This window comes from Schistocerca americana, chromosome 9 (genome assembly GCF_021461395.2).
Source record: "Schistocerca americana isolate TAMUIC-IGC-003095 chromosome 9, iqSchAmer2.1, whole genome shotgun sequence".
Lineage (NCBI taxonomy): Eukaryota > Metazoa > Arthropoda > Insecta > Orthoptera > Acrididae > Schistocerca > Schistocerca americana.
The window spans coordinates 147,432,156-147,444,950 of record NC_060127.1 but is presented as its reverse complement, the minus strand read 5'-3'; the positions used below and the strand labels follow the sequence as shown (position 1 = coordinate 147,444,950).

At 44.4% G+C, this 12,795-nt stretch overlaps 1 protein-coding gene across 1 annotated transcript in view; it reads left to right on the top strand.

The window, feature by feature from the left end:
* LOC124550758 (serine/threonine-protein kinase SIK1-like) overlaps nucleotides 1–12,795 on the top strand; it is a 454,642-nt gene that overhangs the window by 350,530 nt on the left and 91,317 nt on the right. Inside the window, exons 3-5 of the mRNA XM_047125480.1 lie at nucleotides 6,324–6,387; nucleotides 9,153–9,268; nucleotides 11,068–11,238. Of these exons, the coding sequence (XP_046981436.1) occupies nucleotides 6,324–6,387; nucleotides 9,153–9,268; nucleotides 11,068–11,238 (351 nt within the window). The remainder of the gene's footprint in view (nucleotides 1–6,323; nucleotides 6,388–9,152; nucleotides 9,269–11,067; nucleotides 11,239–12,795) is intronic.

Below are 12,795 nucleotides of genomic sequence, written 5' to 3'. Positions count from 1 at the left end.
ACCTATCGTAGTTAGAGAGATGTGTCATTAACACTGAAATGCATGAAAAGCTGCCCCATTGTGCATGACGTTTAAGTTTATTCCTTCTGTTGTATTACTCTATCTGCAGTAAATGTCGCTGACAGTATGCAGATATTCCGCTAAATGCCCTTACAAAATATCATCTTGGTACCACGCATAGTTCAGGAGAAATGACGTCATGAACACTGAGATGTGGCGTTGCAACGAATCTGTGACGTCACACTAGTCGTCTTGTCCACACTTCGCCAACATTCTTCTCCGTGCAGGGTCCACAGGAAGTCAAAACATCAATGAAAAGGTACGCGTTTAACGGTCTTAACTTTACTCGCAGTTAATAAAAAGTATGAAACCGGGATTTCCCTATAGATGGTGCTAGCTGTCAGTATAGGACCAGTGGGACCGTGTCTGCAGCTCCATCTGCGTCCTTTAACGGCTGCCGGTGAATGTAAACACACAGTAACACAAGTTCCTTACATCGGTAGCTTTTCAAATCCATAAACATGTCGAGTTTTGTGCCTACGAACTACGACTTACGGACGACATCGGTTCTCTGTTATAATTTGAAGAAAACTGCCGCAGAATCGCACCGAATGCTTGTCGAAAATTTCAGCGAACATGCCGGCCCGAGTGGCCAAGTGGTTCTAGGCGCTACAGTCTGGAACCGCGCAGTCGCTACGGTCGCAGGTTCGAATCCTGCCTCGGGCATGCATGTGTGTGATGTCCTTAGGTTAGTTAGGTTTAAGTAGTTCTAAGTTCTAGGGGACTGATGACCTCAGCAGTTAAGTCCCATAGTTCTCAGAGCCATGCTCTTGGGAAAACACTGTCTTTCGTGCGGTTCAAAAAATTCAAAAGTGGTGATTCTGACGTGTGAAACTACGAGCACGGGAACCCACCGAAAAAGTTCGAAGACAACGAATTGCAGGCCTTATTGGATGACGATGATAATCAAACTCAACCTAAACTCACGGAACAATTGAATGTGACGCAGAAAGCCGTTTCTCTTCGGTTGAAAGGTATGGGAAAGGTGCAGAAAGTGGGGAAAATGAGTTCCGCATGACCTGAATGAAAGACAGCAAGCAAATTGAAAGACCACTTGTGAAACCATTAACGCTGGTCGCTACCAACAGCAAATAATCGAATTAAATCGAGCGTTACGTGAAAAACGTCCGGAATACGGAAAAAGGCAACACGAAGTCAAATCGCTCCATGATAACGTCCCATCACGCAAAGCAAAACGAGTCAGGGAAACGATCGAGGCGTTCCGTTGGGAAATACTAGTGCATGCGGTTTATTCGCCAGACTTGGCTCCGTCCGATTGTCATATTTTTGCGTCACTATGCGGCGGCGCGGTTCCTTCCGCCCCTTTACGACGGACCTGCACCTACCCGTGAACACTGTCTCAGCAGATAATCAGTAGGGAAGCCGAGCGAAACGTACTGTACTTCGACATGAACCAGGCTGCAATTTAAGTCACTAATCTACGTTTCGGGAGAAAGTCTTCACACGAAATGAAAGGTTGGAAATTTTGTCCTCAATTAATATATTCTGAAACTTAGGTGAACAAGTATCTCTGCCAAGCCCGTGCTAGCCTTAACACAGTCACTCACAATCCCTTTCACTCACGTTAGCAAGTTTATGGTGTTGCATTTCCCGAAAACGTAATAGCTACAAACATACTGTTTGTTTTTGATTGAGAATGCTCGCCAAATATTAGTCAGTTTTTAGCTACCGACCTGCCCAATACGCCACGCGGAATATCTCTCTTTTCTCGTCACAAAATTCACTTAAAAATTCCGAAATTTCTACACGCCCATCGGAATAATTATGCCGTCACTTTACCGCACTTTTGATGTATGAAACACTGCTAGATCCGGCAACTTATCGTTTCCATTGAAACTACTACTACACACGTCCGAACTGTTTCATGGCTAGACTCCCACTCCTTCTAGAATACTTCTTCTTTTTTAGTAGAGAAAGGCGCGCGAAGAATAATGCTTTACCATTGGTAAGTTCACTCAACAGCCAATAGCAAAACAACACACTCCCGCGTCAGTACGCGCTTTTCATCAATAACCAATCGCAAAATACTAAACCTAACGACTGCACTTTTTACCGACGTAATTATCTAATATGCTGAAGTTTTACTTACGCATAAAGTTATTTACTATTGTTATTTATACCTGAATTAACTTTCCCTTTACCATAAACTTACTTTACAAATCTATTCTACAAAAATCCCCTTTGTCCATATCCATACTTCTTCGAAATGTTCCCACACTAAATCCTACTACATAACTCGTTAAACAATTACCTACATATTAACCTTAAACCACACTCACGCATCATTCATACTGCTAAAACACATTTATAACATTTTACATACACGAAAAGATACAATAAAACCTTATGAAAATACTAGAACAGTTTACGAAAAACATTCTATTACTTTAGTGCACTCTCGTGGGCACAATCGAAACGAAAATCACAGTCCTCCTATCCAATATTGTCCTCTATCGGCTGATACATAAACTACGTGCGCGTCCAGTTTCGCGTCACCATCTGTTACTATCCAGCTCTGAGACACATCTCCCACTTAACCGCCTCCAAGGCAGGATCGGTATACGGCGCTACGCCTCAACTAGGACACGCTCTCGCTGAAAAACGGTTCAGTACGTATGAAGATGAACGAAAATTGCTCGCTTACTGGTGCGCTTCGAACGAAGAACTGTTTTTTTGGCGTGGCGTCCATATCTTGCCGGAGATGTGGGAGAAAGGTACAAATAGCAATGGCGATACTTTTGAATAAAATATTGTTTATCAGTTTCAGATAACAGACGTGTGATTATTGCAACCAAAGACCGCTTTCATAAACTCGCTTCTCCCCCCCACCCCCCACCCCCGGGAGACATATGCCGGGACCCGAAAGATCGCTGTGTCACGTGGCGTGACGTACGCGCCACTTCCTGTCTTCATCATGGGCCTCGCTGTAAGATGCGTGAAATACCACCACATCATGCATCACGTTTTAATTTATTACTTCCTTTTTGTTTCCAGTGGGCCCGCAGCTCGATATAAGTCGTGTATAGACATTATCAATTAAGTCCAAAAAGCTGCTTCTTTTTTTGAGATGTTTGTTTAATCACGACAGGCCTTTTTCAGCACTATTGCCATCATCACGCGATCTGAAAGTAATAGTTTTATTATATACTATTTTCTAGGGCAGACTGTAGCCTATTTGTCATATACAGGGTGAAAAGTATTTAAACTGCAAACTGTGGGAGGTTTTAGGGGACATCAAAATAAATATTTTTCCCTTCGAGGGTTATTTAAACCGTTGGAGGCCGTATTACGCTCTTCAGTTGTTAGAGGGCGTATTACGCTCTTCAGTTGTAGGCAACTGCTATCCACCAGTGTAGTGCATTGTCTCTGTTTACTAATGGAGCGATACACCTGGAGTGAATACACTGACATGCTTTGTGCGTACTACGTAACGCACCACAACGGACGAGCTGCACAGCGGGTTTATCAACAACAATAACCTAATAGCCGTATCCCGCATCATACGACCTTTGCTGCTGTGTACCAACGACTGCGTGAACCGGGTCATTTAGCAGATTGCCTGGACAGGGATGCCGTTGCACGGTAAGAAAGCTGCAATTTTAGGAAGCTGTCTTGCAGCATGTGGAGCAGGATCCTTCAGTCAGCACTCGTGCAATGTTACGTCACATGGGACGAATCAGACGAATCTAAGAACAGTCCTTCGAGAGCAGTTGTTACGTCCATTTCACTCACAGCGTGTCCACAACCTGGAACCAGTTGATTATCCACCCAGAGCACAGTTTTCGCAGTGGTACATGGAACAGTGTGAAATGCGCTCTACATTTCCATCCTCTGTGTTGTTTACCGATGAAGCAACGTTCGGGCGTGATGGAGTCTTCAACATGCACAATTCGCATGTTTGGAGTGAGGATAACCCACATTCCACAGTTACTAACGCTCATCAATTGCGGTTCTTCGTTAATGTGTGGATCGATGTTGTTGGAGAATGTTTAATTGGGCCGCATCTGCTACCTAGTTGTTGTGCTTGGTCATAAAAAAAAATGGAAAAGTGTTGGTTGGTTTAATTAATTTGCCGCCAGAGAAATCTTCCTCTTCCGGTTTAAATACTCCTCATAGGAAAAAATGACATTAGGGAAAAATATTTGTGTTGATGTCCTCTACAACCTCCCAGAGTTTGTCGGTTTAAATACTTTTCACCCTGTATGAGATTGACAACCTTACATTTATGTAATTCTTAACTTACGTATAACATCGCTGGTTAGTCACTTACGCGTTTTTCTTACGTCTTTTAAAGTTATTTTATGACGTTGGTTAAATGTCAAACAAAAAATTGTCACACACAACAAATACAATTCAGGCTATAACTACCAACAAATATAGCTTATGAAAGCTACGTCATAAAATAACTTCTACCGTCTCCATTCGCAACACATTTTCCAGACGCTATTCATATATGCCGCTGAATGTACGTGCACGAATATATCACTGTACGACACACGGTTCAAGAAATACGATGTCGTAAACACTGATATTCGGTGGAAAAACTACCGCATCGCGCAAAAACAGCGCTTTTGACAGCTTTCAAGCTGCGAAGCGCAAACAGTAGTCGACGAAAACAATAACTGCCTCTACAGCTATGAAGAGGCGTTGCCACGAGACGTGGAGATTGTAGAGTGTGGCTGTACCTATACATTTTTACATCATGCATATTTCTTTGTAAGACTGTTTCATAATTTGAAAGATGTGCCGACATATGCATGGAACACATTTTTTTCGATGCTACACTACAAACAATGCTCATGTTTTTGTTTTCGTTTGTAATAGAAAATCGGTAAAATGTATACGAGGGTAATGTTGAGTTTGTCAGGCAGTTTAGTATACTAACTGAAGCTAAGCATACATCGGATTAGAGCTACGTGCAGAGGAATGGATATTTGTGTGATTACCTAGTTATGAATGAAGGCACTCACATTCCACTCCTACGTACAAGTTTGCAACACTATCTAAAAGCGGTGAATAACTGAACTGAGTCTGATTCCCCAAGTCCTTTGTTTTCTGTGACAGAATAACAATCAGACCACACTTTTTTTATTACTTCTTCCCGAATTTTAAATGCCTTTAGAAATTTCATAAGTCAACAAGCCTGCCTGTCTTCTCAACTGCTGCCTCTATGTTGTATGTATGCACACTGAAGTGCCGAGTGAAAATTTGTACCAAGACCAGGATTCGATGATGATGATGATGATGATGATGATGATGATGATGATGATGATGATGATGATGATGATGATGATGATTGGTTTGTGGGGCGCTCAACTGCGCGGTTATCAGCGCGGGTACAAATTCCCAACCATTGCTCAGTCCAACCTCGCCACTTTCAGTAATGATGATAAAATGATGCCGACAACACTAACACCTAGTCATCTCGAGGCAGGTAAAAATCCCTGACCCCGCTGGGAATCGAACCTGGGACCCCGTGCTTGGGAAGCGAGATCGCGACCGCGAGACCACGAGCTGCGGACCCAGGATTCGAATCTGGGTCTCCCGCTTGCTAGACAGATGCGCTAACCACTACGCCACCCTGGCACAGTGGATTTGCAGAACTGCACGAACTACCCTGGCTCGGCACCCTCGTCAATCCAGTCAGCCTATGCAATGCAGTTTGAATTTAGGGAGAATACCAAGCGGGTTAAGGCGTGAATGGAATTTTAGATTGAGAGAGGGGGCGTGCTAAGGTCATCCGTGCTGTTTGAGCAAAGCAGTAGTGGTTAGCTAATCCGCCTAGTTAGCATGAGGCCCGGATTCGAATCCTAGCGTTGAAACAAATTTCCTTTCGTCGCTTGAATTTGCCTATATACGTCATGGAGGTTTGAGAATTGAAAAGATCACTGGAACCATATGGTTTCGTTTGATGCTATCTCTCTGTTACGTAGCTCCATTCTTACAACTGCAGTCAGGTTCCTGTACAAGTTGTAGATAACCCTCTGCTGCCTGTATTTTATCCTCACTACCTTCTGAATTTCATGCTCTAGCATTACATATTATCTCCAGAGGTAGGTGGAACTTCTAAAGTTGGCTCTGGGTACTATAAGTATGTAGGGAAATGATCATTTGTAAACCTTGTGGAACTCTGTGGACAGGTTAACACTTCCTACAGCTCATGTGGTACTTGTCTTATTACCCCTTACAACTCCATATATTTTTCGAGTGCTTTTGTTGAGTAATATTTTTGTTTCTTCCAGGTGATGGAGACGAAGAACATGATCTACATCGTATCGGAGTACGCCAGTCAGGGTGAGATATTTGGTGAGTATGTCAACACCCAACCACTCCTGCCGTAAATGCGAAACCCTCACCTGGTGGTTCTAAGCCATTATTGTTAATGTCTACTATTCTTTTTTCAGTTTATTAATAAGACAGTTTTCCTGCTTTTTGTCATACTTCATTTTTATGCCGATCTTGGCAGTTCATTCCTTGCTGTTCATCTACTCGAGAGGCAAAACGTACAACGTCAGTATGAGTGAATTCCATATCTATCTGTGCAGTTCCTTGTTTCACTTGTCAACACTGAATCACGTGGGGTACTCAGAGTTTTAATGATCACCTTGAAAAATCTGAAAGTATGAAACTTGTTGGTGGTGGTAGTTACCACCGCACCATGGCAAACCGGCCGCTGTGGCCGAGCGGTTCTAGGCGCTTCAGTCCGGAACCTCTCTGCTGCTACGGTCGCAGGTTCGAGTCCTACCTCGGGCATGGATGTGTGTGATGTTCTTAGTTTAGTTAGGTTTTAGTAGTGCTAAGTCTAGGGGACTGATGACCTCACATGTTGAGTCCCATAGTGCTTAGAGCCATTTGAGCACCATGGAATTTGCAGAAAAACACTCAGCATCACTTAGCCAGATGATGGTTGGGCCTTCGCTTTTTTCGGTGCTGATGAATTCACGTATTTCCACGACCTGCTTCGCTCCACTGTTCCGTGGTCATAGAGGTGATATTCCCAGCACTTCTCCGTGATAGACGGCGAAACAGAATGCGAAAAGGTGTGCCTCATAATTCAGTGTTGGAATTCGAATTTTCTATTTTGAGAGAGCTGAAGGGCGATCTGTTTAATTCTTCAAAACCATTCAACTGCCAAGATAGCATAAAATATTTTTTTATTTAAGAAAATTGGATTCAGCAGACTATGCTGTTATCTTCAGATCTTAAAATCTTTTATTGTGAAACATTTTCCTTCCACGCTGACTTCAGCATAAGAGGTCTTTTCGTATTACACCAAAGTCCTCCCATCAAAACCATAATTTAAAATTTAACTGTAATTTAAAATGTCATATCTGTATTGAGATGGTTGTTTGTTAATCAGTTACTCCTATTTCTGAGTGCTTCTTTAGTCATTGCAAGCCTTCTTTCAATACCCGTTACACTTCTGTTACGTTTTGTTATTGTCCATCCCAAATAGCAAAATTCATTTATTTAGAGTAGCATTTTACTTAGTATCTTTATGTTTCCTGTTCGTTTAACCTATAAGTACCATTGTAGTGTCTTTTGTGTTTATTTTCAGTTTGTGGTTATCCAAAGCATCAGACAAATTTTTCGGCAATGTTCATCTACTTGTTCAGCACTAATTTTGATATCTTTTGTTGCTGCATTATATATATACTATGTGATCAAAAGTTTCCTGACACCCCCGAAAACATACGTTTCTCATATTAGGTGCATCGTGCTGCCAGTTAATGCCAGGAACTCCACATCAGCGACCTCAGTACTCATTAGACATCGTGAGAGAGCAGAAGGGGGCGCTCCGTGGAACTCACGGACATCGAACGTGATCAGGTGATTGGGTGGCACTTGGGTTATACGTGTGTACGCGAGATTTCCACACTTCTAAACATCCCTAGGTCCACTGTTTCCGATGTGATAGTGAAGTGGAAACGTGAAGGGACACGTACAGCACAAAAGCGTACAAGCCAATCTCGTCCGCTGACTAACAGAGACTGCCGGCAGTTGAAGAGGGTTGCAATGTGTAATAGGCAGACATCTATCCATACCACCACACAGGAATTCCAAACTGCATCAGGATCCACTGCGAGTACAAGGTTTGGCGGGACGTGAGAAAACTTGAATATCAAGGTCGAGCGGCTGCTCGTAAGCCACACACCACGCCGGTAAATACCAAACGACGCATCGTTTGGTGTAAGGAGCGTAAACAATGGACGATTGAACAGTGGAAACACGTTGTGGGGTGTGATGAATCACGGTACACAATGTGGCGATCCGATGGCAGGGTGTGGGTATGGCGAATGCCTGGTGAACGTCATCTGTCAACGTGTATAGTGCCAACAGTAAAATTCGGAGGCGGTGGTGTTGTGGTGCGGTCGTATTTTTAATGGAGGGGCTTGCACCCCTTGTTGTTTTGCGTGGCGCTGTCACAGCACAAGCATACATTGATGTTTTAAATACCTTGTTGCTTCCTAATGTGGAAGAGCAATTCGGGGATGGCGATTGCATCATCCAACACGATCGAGCTCCTGTTGATAATACACGGCCTGTGGCGGAGTGGTTACACGACAGTAACATCCCTCCAATGGACTGGCCTGCACAGAGTCCTGACCCGAATCCTATAGAACATCTTTGGGATGTTTTGGAACGCCGGCTTCGTGCCAGGCCTCCCCGACCGACATCGATACCTCTCCTCAGTGCAGCACTCCATGAGGAATGGGCTGCCATTCCCCAAGAAACCTTCCAGCACCTGACTGAACGTACGCCTGCGAGAGTGGAAGCTGTCCACAAGGCAAATTTTGGGCCAACACCATATTGAATTTCAGCTTTACTGATGGAGGACGCCACGAACTTGTCAGTCTCAGCCAGGTGTCCGGATACTTTTGATCACATAGTGTATGCACGCACACACACACACACACACACACACACACACACACACACACACACACACACACACACACACACACACACGCCTTGTCAGACATGTGTTGTTATATTATGTATAAATAAAGTAATACATTGGTGGGTTTCGGCGGCTGGACTCACAGATAGGGGTAATGCTTGTTTTGCAGACTACATCGCGAGGTTCGGCCGGATGTCGGAGTCGGCAGCGCGGCGCAAGTTCTGGCAGATCCTGTCTGCCGTGGAGTACTGCCATAACAAGAGGGTGGTGCATCGGGACCTCAAGGTGGGTAGCCTGCTCGCCGCAGCCACAGCGCGCGGCAGTCATAACTGCCAGCTGGCTCCTCAGTGTACAGACTGTCCCAGACGGAAGGATCAGAATATGATGGGGACCACCATTAGAAGCAAAACAGTCTAGTAAAAATGGGCTCTATGCCCCCGTCAGAGATTCGAGTCCCCCTCGTGCGTGCGTCTGTGTGTGTGTGTGTGTGTGTGTGTGTGTGTGTGTGTGTGTGTGTGTGTATCTACATCTACATGATTACTCTGCAGTTCACATTTAAGTGCTTGGCAGAGGGCTCATCGAACTACAATCATACTATCCCTCTACCATTCCACTCCCGAACAGCGCGCGGGAAAACGAACACCTAAACCTTTCTGTTCGAGCTCTGATTTCTCTTATTTTGATGATCATTCCTACCTATGTAGGTTGGGGTCAACAAAATATTTTCGCATTCGGAAGAGAAAGTTGGTGACTGAAATTTCGTAAATAGATCTCGCCGCGACTAAAAACGTCTTTGCTTTAATGACTTCCATCCCAACTCGCGTATCATATCTGCCACACTCTCTCCCCTATTACGTGATAATAAAAAACGAGCTGCCCTTTTTTGCACCCTTTCGATGTCCTCCGTCAATCCCACCTGGTAAGGATCCCACACCGCGCAGCAATATTCTAACAGAGGACGAACGAGTGTAGTGTAAGCTGTCTCTTTAGTGGACTTGTTGCATCTTCTAAGTGTCCTGCCAATGAAACGCAACCTTTGGCTCGCCTTCCCCACAATATTGTGTGGTCTTTCCGACTGAAGTTGTTCGTAATTTTTACACCCAGGTACTTAGTTGAATTGACAGCCTTGAGAATTGTACTATTTATCGAGTAATCGAATTCCAACGGATTTCTTTTGGAACTCATGTGGATCACCTCACACTTTTCGTTATTTAGCGTCAACTGCCACCTGCCACACCATACAGCAATCTTTTCTAAATCGCTTTGCAACTGATACTGGTCTGCGGATGACCTTACTAGACGCTAAATTACAGCATCATCTGCGAACAACCTAAGAGAACTGCTCAGATTGTCACCCAGGTCATTTATATAGATCAGGAACAGCAGAGGTCCCAGGACGCTTCCCTGTGGAACACCTGATATCACTTCAGTTTTACTCGATGATTTGCCGTCTATTACTACGAACTGCGACCTTCCTGACAGGAAATCACGAATCCAGTCGCACAACTGAGACGATACCCCATAGGCCCGCAGCTTGATTAGAAGTCGCTTGTGAGGAACGGTGTCAAAAGCTTTCCGGAAATCTAGAAATACGGAATCAATTTGAGATCCCCTGTCGATAGCGGCCATTACTTCGTCCGAATAAAGAGCTAGCTGCGGTGCACAAGAACGATGTTTTCTGAAACCACGCTGATTACTTATCAATAGATCGTTCCCTTCGAGGTGATTCATAATGTTTGAATACAGTATATGCCCCAGAACTCTACTGCAAACCGACGTCAATGATACAGGTCTGTAGTTCGATGGATTACTCCTACTACCCTTCTTAAACACTGGTGCGACTTGCGCAATTTTCCAATCTGTAGGTACAGATCTATCGGTGAGCGAGCTGTTGTATATGATTGCTAAGTAGGGAGCTATTGTATCAGCGTAATCTGAAAGGAACCTAATCGGTATACAATCTGGACCTGAAGACTTGCCCGTATCAAGCGATTTGAGTTGCTTCGCAACCCCGAGGGTATCTACTTCTAAGAAACCTTGATGGTACGTTTGTGGTAAGATATATGTGTGTGGTGTGTTTCCAGGCGGAGAATCTGCTGCTGGACGCGAACATGAACATAAAGATCGCGGACTTCGGCTTCAGCAACTACTTCACCCCGGGCGAGACGCTGAGTACGTGGTGCGGCTCTCCGCCCTACGCCGCTCCAGAGGTGTTCGAGGGCAAGCGCTACGTGGGGCCCGAGATAGACATCTGGGTGAGTGAGTGTCCCAGCCGGGCTGGGTTGCCAATTCCTTGTTTGTTCACAGCAGTGCAAAGTGATGCAGATGAAGCTTTCTTTTCCTGTCTTACGAAATAATAAGTACGAACTTCCAGCATGCTGGAATAGCTGCGGGTCAGCAACTAATACATCCACAAACATACTCCGCAATCCACTATACGGTGCGTGGAGGAGGGTACCTCGTACCACAACTAGCATCTTCTCCCCTGTTCCACTCCCAAACAGAAAGAGGGAGAAATAAGTGCCTATATGCCTCTATACAAGCCCTAATCTCTCTTATCTTATCTTTGTCGTCTTTCCGCGAAATGTAAGTTGGCGACAGTAAAATTGTACTGCAATCAGCCTCAAATGCTGGTTTCCTCAGTAGCGATTCACGAAAAGAACGCCTCCTTTCCTCCAGAGACTCCCACCCGAGTTCCTGAAGCATTTCCGCAACACGCACGTGATGATCAAACATACCAGTAACAAATCTAGCGGCCAGCCTCTGAATTGTTTCTATGTCCTCCCTCAATCCGACCTGATAGGGATCGCAAACGCTCGAGCAGTACTCAAGTATAGGTCGTATTAGTGTCTTATAAGCGGTCTCCTTTACAGATGAACCCCTCATTTTCCCAAAATTATACCAGTGCACTTCATATCGCTCTGCAGTGTCACGCTCAAATATTTAATCGACGTGACTGTGTCAAGCGCTACACTACTAATGGAGTATTCAAACAGTACGGGATTCTTTTTCCTATTCATTAATTTACTCTTATCTTTATTTCGAGTTAGCTGCCATTCTTTACATCAATCACAAATCCTGTCGAAGTCCTCTTGTATCCTCCTACAGTCACTCAACGACGACACCTTCCCGTACACCACAGCATCATCAGTAAACAGCCGCACATTGCTATCCACCCTATCCAAAAGATCATTTACATAGATAGAAAACAACAGCGGACCTATCACACTCCAGATCATACCCTCACCTCCGATGAACACTCGCCATCGAGGACAACGTACTGGGTTCTATTACTTAAGAAGTCTTCGATCCACTCACATACTTGGGAACCAATCCCATATTCTCGTACCTTAGTTAGGAGTGTCCAGTGGCGCACCGAGTCAAACGCTTCCCGGAAGTCAAGGAATATGGCATCCGTCTGATATCCTTCATCCATGGTTCGCAAGATATCATGTGAAAAAAGGGCGAGTTGCGTTTCGCAGGAGCGGTGCTTTCTAAAGCCGTGTTGATGCATGGACAGCAACTTCTCTGTCTCAAGGAAATTCATTATATTCGAACTGAGAATATGTTCGGGAATCCGGCAACAAACCGATGTTAAGGATATTGGTCTATAATTTTGAGGATCCGTCCTTCTACCCTTCTTGTATACAGGCGTCACCTGCGCTTTTTTCCAGTCGCTCGGGACTTGACGTTGGGCAAGAGATTCGCGATAAATGCAAGCTAAGCAAACAGCCAATGCAGTAGAGTACGCTCTTTAAAACCGAATTGTAATCTCATCAGGACCTGCGATTTATTTATTTTCAACCCATTCA